Here is a 17,022-nt window from a genome sequence, read left to right on the forward strand (position 1 = left end):
CCCAGTACAGGGGGACAATCACTGCCCTGGTCCTGCTGGCCACACTATCACTGGTACAGCCAGGATGCCACTGGCCTTCTTAGCCACCTGGGCTCAGCTTCACCTCCTTTTGACTTACAACCCAATGTCCTTCTCCCCTGAGCAGCTTTCCTGTCACTCTGTCCCCAAGCCTGGAGTGCTGTGTGGGGCTGTTGTGACCCGAGTGCAGGACCCATCAATTTACCTTGTTGAACCCCACACCACTGGCCTTGGCCCATGGATCCAGCCTGTCCAGATCCCTCTGCAGAGCCCTGCTACCCTCCAGCAGATCAACACTCCCATCCAGCTTGGAGCCATCTGTAAATGTACTGAGGGTGCCCTGGATCCCCTCTCCCAGAGCACTGACAAAGACATTGAACAAGACTGGCCCTAGCACTGATCCCAGGGGAGCAGCACTGGTGACCAGCTGCCAGCTGGATGTAACTCCATTCCCCACCACTCTCTGGGCCCAGTCATCCAGCCAGTCCTTTACCCAGGAAATGAGCACCTTTGCAAGCCATGAGCAGCCTCCAGGAGAGTGCTGTGGGAAGCTGTGTCAAAGGCTTTCCCTCAATGACCCTTGCTCTAGAGAGGTGTAATGTTTTGTAACTTGCAGTCAACTGGGTCCTCCTTGGTTAGCCAGAACTGCTGATAAATAATTGAAACTGGCTTCTGAGATGAAAACTGATTGGATGTATTTGAATAAAAATCCATAGAATTACAAATGTCAGAAGGTTTCACCTGCTGGGTGCTCTCCCACCAGTTACTGTGTACAAATTACAAAGAATTGCTCTGCTGTTGAATTTGATTAACAGGAGTATTCATGCCAGAAGGGTATTGGTCCCATTTGCAGACACCTGCACACTGGAGATAGAGCAGCTTGGGACCATTTCCAGCTGGGATCTGCCAATGACTTACAGTGCCTTTGACTAAGAGGATGCTTTGCATTTCCACCTTATTTCACAAGCAATTTTCTAGTTTTTGTTGTGGCACAGAAATAAGATCAAAAGGTGACAAGACACTAACTATAGAAAGAATTTGATTCTACATCCCTACATGTTATGGTGAATCCAGCATTTAGGAGGACAGGTCTATCCTGAGTGGAAATTACTTAACAACATTCACAACTGATAACTGCCCATCTTTTGTTTTACTGCCTCTACTCTGAGTGAACTTGAGTTAATTATAAGGAAATTGTAGATATTTTGTCAGATATATTATCTTTTTTCTGGCGTGTTCTTGTCTTTAGTTTTCATATTACATTTTTAGGGTAAATGATAATGTAGGAAAGCAATTATTTTAGTATAATGTACTAAATCCCATCCTTTGATCTCATATTTATCATTCCTTGACTTTCTGGAACGAACAGGGCAGTGAAGATGAAATGTAATTTATCTGCACTGCTGGAGTAAAAACCTGCAATAATAAGAAAGCCTTATTAAATTATTGGTACTATTTGAGCTTTGCTGCAGTGGCAGAATTCAGTGCAAAAAAGGAGAATGGAGACTAAATGGAAATAATCTTCTCTTTTGTCTATTGTTCTTCAGATATAGAAGTCTTTAGTTATTTATAGCTCTTTTTGTATTATGAGGAGTTTTCACATACAACCCAGTCATATATGCACAATAACAATAAGCATTGAAGTTCGTGTTTATCACAACCATTATGTGGTTATGACTATCTAAGAAGTTGGTTATTTGCAGAGAAATTATTCAGAAATATACTCTATTCTATAAGGAATAACAGGATATTTCTCACTGATGCTCTTGCTTCTTGACAACCAAGTGTTTGGCCTTGGTCTACCCCACTGTATTTTGTCAGATAGATCTTTCCAAGCAGGAATTTCCATGAAAGATTAGTTTAAAGATGATCTATCCTGTTGGTAAACAGCCTTCAGCAACATCAGTGCCATCAGGAGAAAGTTTAGAACCCATCCTGCAGTATGAAGGGTCCATAAATACTCCATGGCTGTTTCAACGAAGTGTAGCTATAAAATCTCAATGTGAAACTAGAATGGTGAGATGCATTAGCTTTTTGCTTATTAGAAGGGTATGAAGGCAGAATCTGGTCCTCAAAGCAGAGCCAGTGACCAGGATGCAGCACTGATGATGCCATTTTGTTATTTATGATGGCAGCATTAACCATGTCTGGAATACCAACTTCCCCACAAGATAATAGAAAAATTTATAGAAAAAAGAATCTATTTATATATTAGGAGCTTATCCAACTAAGAGATTTCACAACATTAAATGGTGGAGTTTTCTAAGATTTTATTTTAATTCTTTGTTTTATCATACAGTTTAAAAACAATGCTTTCAGCCGTTAGAGACTTAAACCTGCCTTCTGATCCTGTACATCTCTGTTAGCTAATAAAATCAGTTGCTTTGCTTAGGCAATGTGAACCTGAAACCACATGTTCCTAATTTAGAAACCACATGGTGGTCACCTTGCTATTAGAGCACAGAATTTTAGTACAATGTTAATTTATTTCCAAAATACACATTGGGCATTTGATTCTCAAATTTTTATACAAAACCTGGACAAAATTTTAATGGAGATTTGTTCCTGGTTTCTGGGAGTATTACTCTTCCCTGACAAAGCAGAACAGCACTTTCCAACATCTACCTGAGCTCATTGCCTGGGCTTCATGTGGTATTTTTATGCACTGTTTTTTGCACTTTTTTTTCTTGTTTTTCTTTATGCTTCATCTGAACGTTTTCAGATATGTCTTGAGGTGGAATCATCAGTATTTTGCCATTTCAGAGGCAAACTGACAAACGAGAGAAAAGATAATTTGAAAGGGAATGAAGCTTTTTGAAAGGTTTGAAGCTTCTCATTTAATTGTTGTGCATAAGCTGCATTTCCTGGTGGTTTCTGGTGCCCTTGAACTATTACAATATTTTTGGATTTCTTCTTCTCAGCAAATGAAATGATCCTAATAGTTTTGTTCAGCCCTTCTTCCTGTGAAATCATCTCCTGTTGTTTGTTAGCTCAAATGATCTTATGAGTGTGTGGTTCCATCTTGTTTTGCCCTCCAGCCTCCTGCTCCATACCGAGCAGTTCTGGGCCATTGCTTACTGACATTGTCTTCAAGGTGTTTTTTGCCAGCTAAATACATAATCTGTACAACATTTCTGCTCATTCAGAGGCGATTAATGGGGGAGAAAAAGTACCCAATAAAATACAATAATTATTCTGAATGTATTTGTTAGGCAGCTAAGTAGATTGTTCCCTCTAAAAATGTCCAGTGTTTTCATTCTAAAAGATAATTGGTTCCAGCACGTAGAGTCTTGCACTGGTTCCAGTCTTTTCTTCAAACTTCTAGAATCAAAAAGTTAATTTCAAAACATTTTTGGAAGGACTTGTCTTGAAGCAAGTAAGAGAAAGAGTAAGTTCCATTAATTACAACCTCCCCTCCTCCAAACACAGCTCCATTTTCCTTCGCTTTGATATTCCTAGAATCTTTTGCAGCACAGATTAATTTCTTACAAGATCAATTCAGTCCTCTAGTTACCAAAAGCAGATAGATTAATTGTATACACAGCCTTATTAATGAGATCCTCCTTATTGATGATTTTTTTTCCCTATGCCTGATGCCTGATTTTACTTGTCATGTAAGCTGAATTTCAGGCATTTTAAATCAATCAGTTATTTTTCTACTTTTCCTCATGTATGCTCAACATTTCACAGTAGTTTTGCAGATGCCTTGTTTTGCACTGGTATTAGCTAAAGCTAATTGTTTTTTCAATTACAAGTTCACTGATTTCATCATAAAGTAAAAAAAAATCGGCCACAGTAAGAAACTTAAATGAAGATAAAGGAAAGCAAAATCATCTTGGATTAAATATTGTAAATAAGTCTTATCAGTCCTCTGATATCAGGGCAGGTTTTTTACAAATGCATTTTTTTTTTATTCTTAACCATGAATTATGTGTGACACAAAACTATGTGTGAACTTTATAATGGGCCACTTTTGTCTTCACACCTGTAAATAGTGTCCCTTGCAAATAAGAAAATGCTTCTACAGGAAACTGCTTGACATAAGTAACTTCCTGTCTGTTTCTTCGTTGCACATTTTGTGATCGTAGTCCAAATTCCGGGAACTTGAAATTATGCCATTTGCATGTAAATGTCAGCAAAAGATTCTTCTTTATTAAATGCAAGATTCACGAGGTAAAACTGTCTGGTATGAATTGTGCTTAATTCCAGCTTTAAAGCTAACTTATAAAAGTCTTTTGTCACTGTAACATCCTTCGCTCCTGTGAGGTTGTGAACTCCATACAGCAAAGGAGAAATTATCTTGGCTTTCTAAGAGCCCTAAAAGGTTCATATTGGTTGTGACAGTAGGGGAGAGGGACAGAGCAATGGAATGGAAAATGAGCCTGGATACACCTTCCTCTGCTGCTGGCTGAGCAGTGCTCTGGACACTCAAGAAATGGTATTGCTTTATGAGAAAAGATGGGAAAAAACAATGGTTTGGCATAGTTCAACTATACATGTTCTTATAGCCATTCCCTTCTTAGGCTGTGCTGGATGACTGTAAAACAGACTACAGAGCAACACATCTCTTCTACAAGTACAATCCCATTTTATACAATCAGAGTGACATGCTAAAAATCACAAACACAATTAGTAAACTTGATTTTTTGGAAGACATTCTGGCTTGCTTTACACATCCATTAGCTCAGCACACTTTCATCTATCTTCAGAAAGATGATCTGCTTTCATCTTCAGATGTTGGTCTTACATTGATATGTAGAGCAAGTGAGAATTAATACAGTGCAAGATCAAAACCCCACTAAACTCATTGCAGGATCCTCATTGACTCTAATAGTTATTGTGTGAGACTTGCTTGGGTTGCCTTTGATTTTACTGTGAGAGAAAGAGGATGGGTGTCTGGCTCCTAAGAGGATTTATGATCAAGGATTGATTTTTTTGTTTCTAGGAGGACTGTCAAAGAACCTGTCCTTTTTCCAAATGTGGAAGGGCCTTTATGTGAGATGAACAAGTGAATATGTGTATTTGCACCCATTTTCTGAGGCTGATTCCTTTTTCCTTCCTTCTCTTCCTTTCTTTTTTTGTAAGAGATAAAAAGACTAGACAATAGATACACAAGTTTTAATGTAAATTGCATCACTTAGTATCAGTGATGTGTATCTTACAACCACTAGTTTTCTTTGGAGTTGTCTATATTTAAGAAATTATTCCAATTCCATGCATTAATGTTTGTACAGTTTTTAATTAGAAAGGATATATCTTCTACATAGTAGATAAGAGAATAGTTGTATCAGTAATTTCTATAGGGAATTATAAATCTAGTAATGTTTGTACAGAATATGTGTTTGCACATATAAGCAGAATTAACTATGGACAAATATTTCATGCTTAGGAGTATTTAGTTATTGGTGTAATAATGAAAATAGGACTCACTCCCTTTACACACAAGCATGAGGCCAAAATTTTGACCATGGTGTGTGGAATGCTCATGAACTGTCTGATTCATTCATTGTTTCTGTTTCTTTGATTTGTTGTCCTGTGGCTTATCTGTATAATTAGCATAATTCTTTAAAAAATATTTATTAATAAAGTTTTAACCAAACTTTGCATTTAAAGCAATCAATTGGATTAGTGTGAGTATAATATTTCCTGTAAATATTTTGCATTCATTAAAAAGAGAACAGTTAGTTTATACAAGTAAAATAATCACAGGCACAGACTCACAGAATATATGAGTATGGATTTTTTTTTTCTGTTAATTTCCACATGAAGTTCAGAGAGCAGATGCAGACAGATATAACTTTAATAACTGTTTTAAAAGTTGAGAACATTTAGATCCTTTTTTTGTGCTGATTCTCATTTTAAAAACAAGATTCCTAGACTGCTGTCTAGGAATTCTTCAGTCATTGGCATTAATAAGGAATTAATGTATTTTAAAAAGGTATGAAATCTTCAAAGAGTAGAGCCATTTTATTACTAAGTTCTTAAGTCTATGTATTTTTTTTTATTTTGCTATTTCTTAATTCCAATCCAATGCCTTTACAGCTCCTGTGTGTTCTTTTTTTCATATTTCACAGAAGTTAAATTCTTTCCTTTCTGTCATCTATAGGAATTCTTTTTAAAGAGAGAACTAGAATTGTAGGTTTTATCTTTGTTTTATGACTCTCTTCTCCATAGCAACACTTAAATTTCCTTTGATGAGTGTACTTTGCATGCAGAGCACAATCTATCCTTGACTAAAATGCTGTAGTTACTGAAAAATATGTGGTAGCACAGTAAAACAATTATGTGAACAATGAAGGATTTGGTCTTAAATCCCTTGAAAAATCAAGTACATTTCCTTAGAGATGTTGGCCTAGTAAGCTGCAGGTTAATGTCACTCTTCTAATATTTATACTGAAATCTTAATGTCAGGAGCATCCCAGTAGGAGGCTGAATTTTATTTCTTCCTCTGTGTGTGCATATAATTTCGTATGATGCCTGTAGTACTTAGATAGGGGGGAATAAGTGCATAGATTACAAAAGAAAAATTATCAAGATCATAATATTTAAATGCTATATTTAATAGCAGCTGAATAAATAGATTTTAAAGCAGAAAGTTTACATTTTCTGCTCAAAACCGAGAACTGGAATATTCTTGCTGTTTTCCTCAAGTTTTTGCTATTTATGGGAAGAGCTGAGGAAACCTGCTGGCAATGTATGAAATGCTTTGCATTTTCTCCATGTCTGCCACAGCACTTCATATCTTTCCTGAAAATGTATTTTTGAAAAGTAGAAGTTCCAAGCCATACATCCCATGTCAAATAAAGAGTCAGCACGTGACACAGATGGGATGAACATGAACATTAGAAACATCATACACTTAGCAATGCATTAAGGTTAAATTTAGTTCAGCTCAGAAGGTATTTATAGAAATGTCTGTATTATCAAAACCATATCCAGACTTGCTGATTATTTACTGATATGTTTGCAGTTACTCTCTATTGATTTGTATTGTATCTGATTTTGGAGCAATCAAGTCTGTGGGGCTGTTTTTCTGTGACTGGTGACTTTTAAAAACTTGGCAGGAAGACTGTGGAAATAAGGTCGGTGAATGTAAAATAAGAGGTTTTATTTATTTTTCAAAGTTTTAACATTAGTAAATTGAAATAGTATACTTTTATAATAATAACTCCATGAAATCATTAGAAAAAATAGAAATGGAACATTAATATCGTAATGATATATATTATTTTTCTGTCATTAGTAATAGAAGCTGTGGGTTTTCATATAGTAAGAAACTACTGAGTGTAATTTACTCTTGCAGAAGATTTTTTTGCTATTCTTCAAACAGACATAAGGTAGAATTTTGATCCAACAGAACAAGAAGTCTTCCTTTAAAACTTCTAGACTTGGTATCTTGAAAATCTAGGATGTGCAGCTACATAATATTTTGAGTAAATTGTTGAAACAGGTCTAAAATATTTTAACCTTTTTCTTTTCAATTATCATGAAATCATTTACAAAATCAGTCTTTATGAACTTCTTTTGATAAAGGTGAAAAGACATGCCCTTTTATGAGGTACTTATCAGAACTACTGTCCTATAACTTATTCCTCCTGCTCTAAAGACAGTATTTCAGATCTCTGGGGTTTTGTTTGGTTCAATCATATTGCTCTCACAGCTATCTAATCAAAAAAATTGTGCAAAATCTGTGATGGTGGATCCCTTGGCCTGTCTTGGTGTTTTTTACCATGTTATTAGTGTCTAATGTTTCTTTTTCTGGTAATACCAAACACATTTCCATGAAGGGCTCAAAACAATACTAGATTATTTGCAAATGTGGAAAGCATGACAGTGTGCAACAGCAGTACTGAAAAACCTCCTGCAGTTATTTATTCTGTTCTACATCGTGTGATGGGACCCCAGGTTGACCTGAATTTAGACATGGAATTCTCAACATATCTTACTGGCATAAAGCAAATTGTGAACCTCAGGGGGCCTCCAGTTTCTGAGAGTAATTTTTTTACAATACAAAATAGAATAAGAAAATGTATTTAGTAAAAAAAAAAATGGGTAAAAGCAGTTTGAAAACAAATCCCAGTACTTTTTTACCTGTGTTCTTGCAATGGCCCATGCTTTAGTCTTGCTCTTAAATCTAAGAATTTTTTTTAGGTTGCAGCAAAATCTGTATATTTCCATCAAGATCCTTAAGTTTGCTTTTTTAAATCAGAAAATTCTCTTAGGTTTCCCCTGGAGCTTACAGGTTTGCAGGCTCCTGTCTCTGCTGTAGCTGGCAGTTCAGCAAAGGTCTCTCCCTAAGCAGATTTGTGGGGCAAGGTCCAATTTCCTTCAGGCAGCTCCTCCTGAGCCACAGCTGGAGGAACCAGGAGCCACAAATGGCCAGGTGTCCTCCCTGCACTCCAGCCACAATAATTTTAACAAAACCTGCTTTACCCAGATGGCAAACTAGGAGCAGGTAAAACAGATCTGTGTTACGTGTATTGTTTGGGGACAAGCACCTGAGGGAGGGAGAGACACTAATGGAAAACAAATAGGATCAGGAGGTACTTTGGTGTGGCTGGAGCTGAATAAAACCATCAAAAGGGCACAGTTTGCCAGGGGTGTAGGTAGAATAGAAATACCTGCAGTGCTGGAGGGCCAGGGAAAGATCACACAGTTTGCTGCAAAGCTGCCTCTTGGCAGGGAGTGAAGCACAGCACACAGTCAGAGGCACCTGCTGCCTTTTACACACAGACAGGCAGCTCTTCCACTGTTCAATAAAGGGTCAGACCAGAGGACTATTGCTATTATTGTTAGGAAAATTATTTGTTTCCTATGGCCTCCCAGAAGGGTAATGTCAGACAAAACTCCACAGTTTATTTCAAAGGAATTTGCAGGACATATTAAACTGAATTGCTGACATATAGGATCTTGTAACAGTCAAGTCTTAAATCAGCAATGGGATGAATGTGAATCTGATGGGAACAAAGAATTTTTTTTTTAATTGTTGTTTGGTTTTTTAATTGAGGAAAGACCTTGAACCTGGATTTTTAAGCTTAGGTGAAATGTGTCAAGAATTCTAGCCCTGGAAAAAGCATGATCTGCTGACATTATTATTCTTAATCATTGTGACTACTAATATTTCAGAGAATGGGAATGTTTTGATTTTATAAAAGCTTATAAATGGACTGACTGAATTCGGCAGCAGATAATAAAGAACTCTAGTTTGTAAATGCTTATTAATGTGCTCATGAAAATAATCTGAGTAAAAGCAGCAGAGGTCACTTTGTATTCAGAAGTGTGGAGCATCTAGTTTGTGTGGTAGTTCTTAATAGGAAATCCTCACTTCAATCCATCTGACTGTAACTCTCTCACTTGGCAAAACTTGACCAAACTGCATGTACCTGACTGTATTTGGCAAATTAAAAAAAAAATCATCTTACAAGTTTCTCCTCTTGTTTGAATGTAAAAAAGAAGTTTCTACTTGTCAAAGATCAAATAAAAGTCTAACAAGTAGTTAAATTTTCAGAAAGGCTTTAAACTGCTCTAACCTGTTATACAGGATTTAAGTCATGTATTTATAATTCACAGATATCTGCAATTTCTGCAGCAACCCTTTCATAGTGTTCAATAGTAATTTATTTTAAAAAAAGGCTTTTTTAGAAACACATGCAAGTCATACTTTAATGTGATCTTGGTTTGTATTTTGATGTTGGATCACTGTAGTTTTAGGATTAAAGAATTTTACTTGTAGCAATTCTTCCTGCCATGAATTTTGTTACATTTTATGTTGTGGAAACAGAGAAATTGTGGCTGCTCCAGTATTTGTGAATTAGACATCATGTGACAGTTCTCTTTCATGAGATGTACCATGTTGATATTTGCTTTTAACAGAGGACTGAGTCCAAGTTTGGTGTTTTTCTCTTTTTGTTTTCACTCAGAGGAAGGGCAAAAAGTCAGTCAGAAGCTCACTAGAGATCTTGAAGGTCTTTTGCATTTGGCATCGATTCACCTGCCTGTTTCCATATTCAGATGATGCCTTTAAAGATAAAATTTGAGTTGGACAAATAAATTTTTTGAGGAGGTACACTTAGCACAAGGCTAAAGTGCTACATGAGTGAATTTCTCCACAAGTATGGAGTAAGAGGAGAAGAATTCAGAAAAAGGGAAAACTGTGTTGTGCCTGTAACAGTTTGGTTTTCTGACTTCCTCTGCTACAATGGGTTTTCTTTTTTCTGAAGTGAAAACAGAACCCATCTTTCAACTCTTGATAAATAAGGTCTTTTATATGTGATGGAGTCTGCTGCCTGCTCTCAATGCCGTAATCTGTGAGTTGTTGCTTACAGTAAATACTGTGCACACAACCAGGTATGGCTACACTTGTCTGATAACATCTATGTGGTACAAATATGCATATATGCATAAACACTTGCATTTAATTTGCATATATGCACATATAATCATACTTGTGTTTACAGCACAGAAATTTATTGTTCTATGCATATATTGTTGTATATTATGCATGTATTGTAATCTGTTTGCATAAGCACTTACTAACTTTCTATTCCCATTTTGTTTTTCTTTCCTCTGTCATGGAGGATACAACCTTCTACTTTAATATGATGATCTCCTCTTAATGTCAGTTTCGTTTAAAACTAAAACTGTCTCTATGTTGAATTATATTTGTGTACAAGAAAATGGAACTTCTTCACAGTTCAGGTGTGATACCATATCTGATGAGAAAACAATCCTTTTCTTGGTGTGGTAGTATTTAACTAATGTCATGGTGCTTTTGTGATACCTTGTAGAAGCTGCCAAATCATAAAGTCAGTTAATAAGCCCTCAATAAGTTGAATCAATTGGCAATGTAAACCTAGTTCCTCTAATTTCTTTCCTTTACACTTTCTTTTATACTGTTTATGCTTTTATTAATACAGCAGCTAAAGTGCCTGTTCAGATTAATTTAATGTATAATTGCTTGTTCTGTTTTGTTGTTTTCCAGCTCCCTCAGGCACAAAAGGTAAAATATTTTAATCAAATCCTAGTCATTCCAAGTAGTCACCAGTGCTTCACGTTTCCATGGTGGTGTGGGTGTGGTACAGGTGGTGATCAGTGAAACTCTTCACTGTCACGGGGCTCTGAGCTGGCCCCAGGAGGGTGCCTGGCTTTGAGCCCAGCTTGAGGTACCTGCTGAGAGCAGCTCTTCAAACATATCAGCTGTTTAACATGCCAGGCATCCAGCAGCCTTCAGCTTGCAGACAACAGGGAGGCTATTTTATCAGCAATTTGAAATAATAGTAGGGATTTTAAAAAAACCCCAACCCACTCCGTTACTCCATGTGAAACATTTCTGGGTCTGTTGTAGAGACTTCAGAACCCATGGCATAGCTGGAACCCTTTCACTGCTCCCCACTGTATCTACCAACACACCCCTGAACACATTCAGCATTTGACCTCTCTAGCAGGCTGCATAATTTCCATACAATGTGCCCTTGCCCTTAAACCACTTCTGCATCGATATGGTGTCACCAGAGCCAGGACAGCGCAGCCACTGTGGCAAAGCTAAGAATTCCTTGATGCCTGTTGCATCGTCCTTACGTATTTCACAAATATAATCAAGGCTTCCAGAAACTAGAAAATCTAGCTGGTATTTTGTGCTTTTGGTAAAAAAGTATTAAAATGATAAAAAGGAATAGAATATGCTGGGCAATTGCAACACTCACTTGTCCAAGTCATTCTTATTGTTCTTGGTAAAGCACCTTCAATAAGAAATGTCACAGCAATTAGTCAGTTTGACATCACTGTTAGTAACATTCATGGGTGATGAAAGTTCAGTTTTTAATGAAGGCTATAAGTGAAGTGATCTCTCACTTAATAGCTTTTGAAGAATGGTGAGGGCATCCACAGGACTTAGAACTTCACTAATGTATCTCAGCCACTTTTTAGCTTAAAAACCAAGAAATATAAGGATGGGAGGCTTTATTTTTATGATACTACATGCATTTGAAATTTCCTTGCTCATGGAGCTTGGAAAATTCAATTTCAAACCTGCAGGTAATATGCTGTTTTATGACACTGAACTATGTCCACAGTTTGTTCATGCTTTGATAGTTGCAGAACATGATACCAAAAAATGTTGGTTTTGTTTTGGTTTGGTTTTTTTTCCTTCTTGAAAAAAAAGTTTCAAGAAACATTTTGTGTACAGCTTTCTGAAAGAGTAGAAGGACAAAAAGAGTGGCTAGACTAGCTAACTTTGGCTTTTTCATTTTCACCTGCTTGTCTAAACGTTTGTGCCAAATGCTTCTCTTAACAATTTGCAGAAAGAAGAGAGTCAGACTGTGATGTGCTGGTGCAGAAAGCACAACCAGCCAGGCTGTTTGTCAGCTTGTGACGTGTGGGGCTGTATTATCTGTTCTGATGGCCACAATTCTGAGCTATTAAACAATATTCTGGTACAAATTACTCAAGTTTGCTATTAGCAAATACAATTTTCATAAATGGTCAAAATTGCAAGTTTTTAATGTTTTTGCCCCTTGATCAAAAAATTGCAGAACTAAAGCCAGATATTTTAAAATGCGCTCACAGCTGACTACAGTCTAATTGACTGTGTATTTTGTGCAGTGAAAAAGGAGAGGGGTGGGAAGGAAGGAATGGGATGGGGAAGGGGGCAGGTACCAGTAATCCTCCAGGGCTTTTGCTAACTTCAGACAAGAAATATGCCTTTTAAATAAGTGTGGCCTGGACACTTATGAACAAACCAAGAGAATCTCTCTTGCTCTCTGCAAGGTGAAGGGAAGCAGCACAGGGCTGGTGCATGCCTTTATGAATGACTTAGTCACTGTTTTGCCATATGGTGTCTGAACTTGTACTGTATTTTTGTTGGAATCTATGTATCATCTTGCAAATGTTTTCTCTATAAACATTTCAAACAGTCATGTCTCTCTAAACATGTTCACTTTAATCTTTGAGTGATCTGAAAGAAAAATGTGGCATTTCAAGTTTACCTCTGATATTTCATATCTATTATAAACAGTTCACCATCTTGATGAAATGTGTTTTCTCTTATATGTGGGACACTTTGGCTTCAGACTTTTCAGTGTTTAGTCAGTGTTCTATGGTCATTAGCTATTGATTTTGAAAACCTGTAGGCTTTAAACTGTCTACAGCAGTTAAATAACAATTAAACCTGTTACTCTTATGCTATCCACTCTTGGTCAAACTGGTGCAAATTCAGAACTGGAGAGCAGGTGAAATGAATAATGATGAGTTTAAGGTGGATATGTCTGTTGTACCATGATATTTGTCTTGAAAAGATCTTTGTGATATACCCTATACTTAAAACAGAAAATACCACAAAAGCAAATCAAACCAACCCCTCATGCAGCCAGCCAAAAAACCACCAACCAAAAACTCACCAGTTTCAGGCAACAGAGACCTTGATTTAGTATGGTTATGTTACTTTCAGAACAAAATGTGTTTGGGAAGAGTTAATGTATCTAAAAGGAAGAACTGCTACCAGACAAATGAAACAAATTCATATGAATTTTACTTGTCCTCTCTGTTTGTTTTATGCATGTTTTTAAGTAGCTATCCCACAGGGCTGTGAAATATCAGTAAGACAAAATAATAACTCAAATTTACCACTTTCCAAATTTGTTCATTTTGATTTCCAAAATGACCTTTATCTTTGAAACAGTTATGTTAAACAGCTTTTTGTATGCACTGAAGAGCAAAAGCCATTTTTCCTTAATAGCTCAAAAAGGTGTTTTGTTTCCTAGTAGGAAAGCTTTACTTGCTTTTTTGAGCAAACACAGCAGGATTCAAAAGCTTTTGCCCTACTCCTGCTGTGATGTTTTGTTCTACTTAGCTTGAGTGAAAAGGTAGAAGCGAATAAATTAGGCACACAAATCAGAAGCAGAGAGTTGTGTTTAGGAACACTTAAGAATTTTTTTAATGATTCTTTCATGAATGGAACCATACTTCCTCCATACAGAAATTTTTTAATGATATTTATTGCCCAAAAGTTCCTGACAGCTTTCTTCTTTCTTTCTGTGTAACCCTTAACTTCTGTAAGTAGTGCTGTGCCCTCCTCATATCTTGATGCTATCCTATTTCAGCCTTTTGGGAGGATCATTTATCATCCCCTGCATCGTTTACTTTATACTTTGAAGAGTTGAATTAACTGTCACTGGGAATAGAAAATAGAAAATTTGGAAAGCTTTAGTTTCATTGAAGTGCATGACTAGTGATTTTAGCACTTTTGTAAAGTTATAACGTTTAAATGGAATCTAATGGAGTACAAAATAATCATAAAGCAAACAGTCTGACTTAGCATTCTATTTCCTCCTCATGAGATGCTATTGCCTTTGTTTTGTAATGTATATTTGGTTTCTTTTCAGAAAACCACATTAAAATTTTCACTTCTATGTTAATTGCAATCTTTATATTCCAAATTTCTCTCTCACATTGCTCAACAAGCAAACTTACTTTTAAGAACATTTTTGAATCAGCAATTTACAAACTCCAAGTAACTATTTTACAATATAAGGGTTTTTTTCATTTACTCTGCGTGTCAAACACAGAAACTTCTCTTTAACTAAGACACACACACAGGTTCCTATATTGTCCCAGACTATAACTTGAGTCTATGCCAAAATAATAGCTATTCCTTATTCTTTTAGTCCATATAAAACAGAAATTCCAATTCTCTGAGGCTTCCAGCCTGCCTCACGACTCTGATCAGCACATAAAAGTGCAGTGGTCACAGAAGACAACATATTGTGGAGCAAATCTATACAGAGCAGGTAAAGGAAGAAGGGCAGGGTGAGTCGGGCAGGTGTGTCAGAAATTCTGAACAACCCGCTGTTACTTTTCTTGACTATGCACTCCCAAGGAAGATATTTCAGAGATGTTTCTCAAATTCCTCTTTCTGTAATGGGAACACCTCAGAAACTGTTTATATTCTTTCCTGTATATGTGTGTCTGGTTTAATTCTGGAGCCTGCCTTATTCTTTGCCCTGAGATGGATGCTAGTGCTGGGTGTGAGGCTAAACTCTTAAGTGGCTTAACTCTAAGAGGATGATTTTTATTATATTTATTTGCTTTTCGGGAAGATCTGCTTGGGGTTGTTCTGAGGGGGGTAACTTGTGTAGAGCAAGGAATTAAAGGGAAAATTGTTGTAGTTAAATCTATTTCTAAAGGGATTTTTTTCCTCCAGTTATAGAATTATTATCACTAGCCATTAGAAATCTGTACCTTTTTCAGAGAGTGAATTCTGTTTCTTTATTCTAAACAGCCAAGAGACAATTAGCCTGGGAAAGCATTTTTTCCTCAGTCTTGAGATTTATTTTCTTTCAAAGGTTTGTTATTTTTTGCTAACCATTTTATGAAACTGAGCATCAATAGCCCTTGATGGGCTAAATGGTTAGCCTAAAATGGTTACCACCATGTCTTTCCAGCAGAACAACATTGTGGGGCCAATCACTGATGCTGTCTCCTACATTCATAATTTTAGACTAGGTGGTAACTACATTATGATGAGCAGTGACTCAGTAAAACATTGTAAATACAGGTCCCTGCTCATCCAGTTATTTGCTGACTCCACTTATGAAAGTGGTCAACAACCTGTTCACCTGCCAAGCAAATAAAAAATCAAACAGGCTGGATTATACAGTTGCAATTCTATACGAATGAATGCAGCAGCCAGCTCTAATTGGTACTTGTAGATAACAAAGTTACAAGGCAGTCACTCTTGCCTGCTTCCATAGTCAGTTTTGAGAGAGTTAATGAGCAGTTCTTTCATAAATTCCCAGGAACTCCAGACTGTGGGGTTTTTTTTTTCCTCCATGTAAAGAATTTCAAACACCAAAAACTCTGCTGGAAGTCCCTTGGCTTTATCCTATCCATTGAATTGTTTTTAGTAATATCTTGAAAGTGAGCAGACTCCTAAATTAATACTGCCTTGGTACTTGACAAAAATATGATATCAGAGAAAACTACCCAGGGCAATCACAGAAAATCTTGACGTGCTCCAAAATGTCCCCTCCTAATCAGCAGAATGCTTTTCCACTTCCTGGGCTCCTCGCCCCACAAATCATGTCAGTGTGCTTGACTATACTACACTGGCCCAGGAGTGGAAATTCCTACATTGGTTTGGCTGCATTTCAGTTTCAAGTGCAACCTTTGAACCCCCCAAGCTTTGCCAAGTTTTTGTGTTTTTTTCTTGTTTGTTTAATAACTAACTATTCCTTCATATATCAAAGATTATATTAGGGTTAGAATTATCTCTTCTTGCTAACAAGGAAACAAAAAAAAAGAGGAAATATGATCATAAGTTCGTTCCACCTCATATTCCTGGTGATTCTTTATCAGATGTAAACCTTCTTGACTCTAAACCCCATTTGTGTTCCTGTCTAATATCTGCAAACATTCCTTCCCACCATGAGATAGTGCCATGCCTCAGGAAATATACTTGTTTAAGAAACTTAAAATCCTCCTGAAGAAGACTGAGAGATGCAAAACACTTAATTTTCTAGATTTTGTTTGTCTGATTTGTTAATGTGGAATATGCTTCACAAGGTATCTTTATCATAATGTAGGAATTGTTTTCTGAGAATGTGGGGAGCCAATTGCTATTGCTTCGTTATAAGAAAACCTGTGTAAACACAAACAAAGCAAAAAAATAAATTTCAAAAGTCGTAAAAAGAAAAGAAAAAAAAGTATTAGAAGTTCTACTTGAGTGCAGAAAAGATGATAGAGACGTAAGAGGGATAGGAGAATGTCACAGTCACAATTGGGCATGAGTGTCACCTACAGCATTGCTCAGCAACATCGTCCCTGTTGCTGCACCCAACTGGCTGAGCACAGGTGTAGCAAAGCAGAATTTGTGCTCTACAAAATCTCCACTTGAGATCATAACTGCCTGTGTCACACTTTGAAATGTTGGATAAACCTCTTCAGCTTTAGCATCTGTCCCTGGGGACAGAAAGGGTTGAACGATGACTCTCCACTCCCTGCTTGAGTTGT

At 36.8% G+C, this 17,022-nt stretch overlaps 1 protein-coding gene across 3 annotated transcripts in view; it reads left to right on the forward strand.

The window, feature by feature from the left end:
• The window catches only part of CACNA2D3 (calcium voltage-gated channel auxiliary subunit alpha2delta 3), a 385,648-nt gene that overhangs the window by 260,031 nt on the left and 108,595 nt on the right, over positions 1-17,022 (forward strand). For 2 of the 3 annotated variants that reach the window (XM_030956482.1, XM_030956484.1), the window contains one exon: positions 11,000-11,017. The exons of the other annotated variant lie outside the window; for it this stretch is intronic. In XM_030956482.1, coding sequence (XP_030812342.1) covers positions 11,000-11,017 — 18 coding nt within the window. The remainder of the gene's footprint in view (positions 1-10,999; positions 11,018-17,022) is intronic. 3 annotated transcript variants of the gene reach the window in all.

The sequence above is a fragment of the Camarhynchus parvulus genome, chromosome 12, assembly GCF_901933205.1.
Source record: "Camarhynchus parvulus chromosome 12, STF_HiC, whole genome shotgun sequence".
Classification (NCBI taxonomy): Eukaryota; Metazoa; Chordata; class Aves; order Passeriformes; family Thraupidae; genus Camarhynchus; species Camarhynchus parvulus.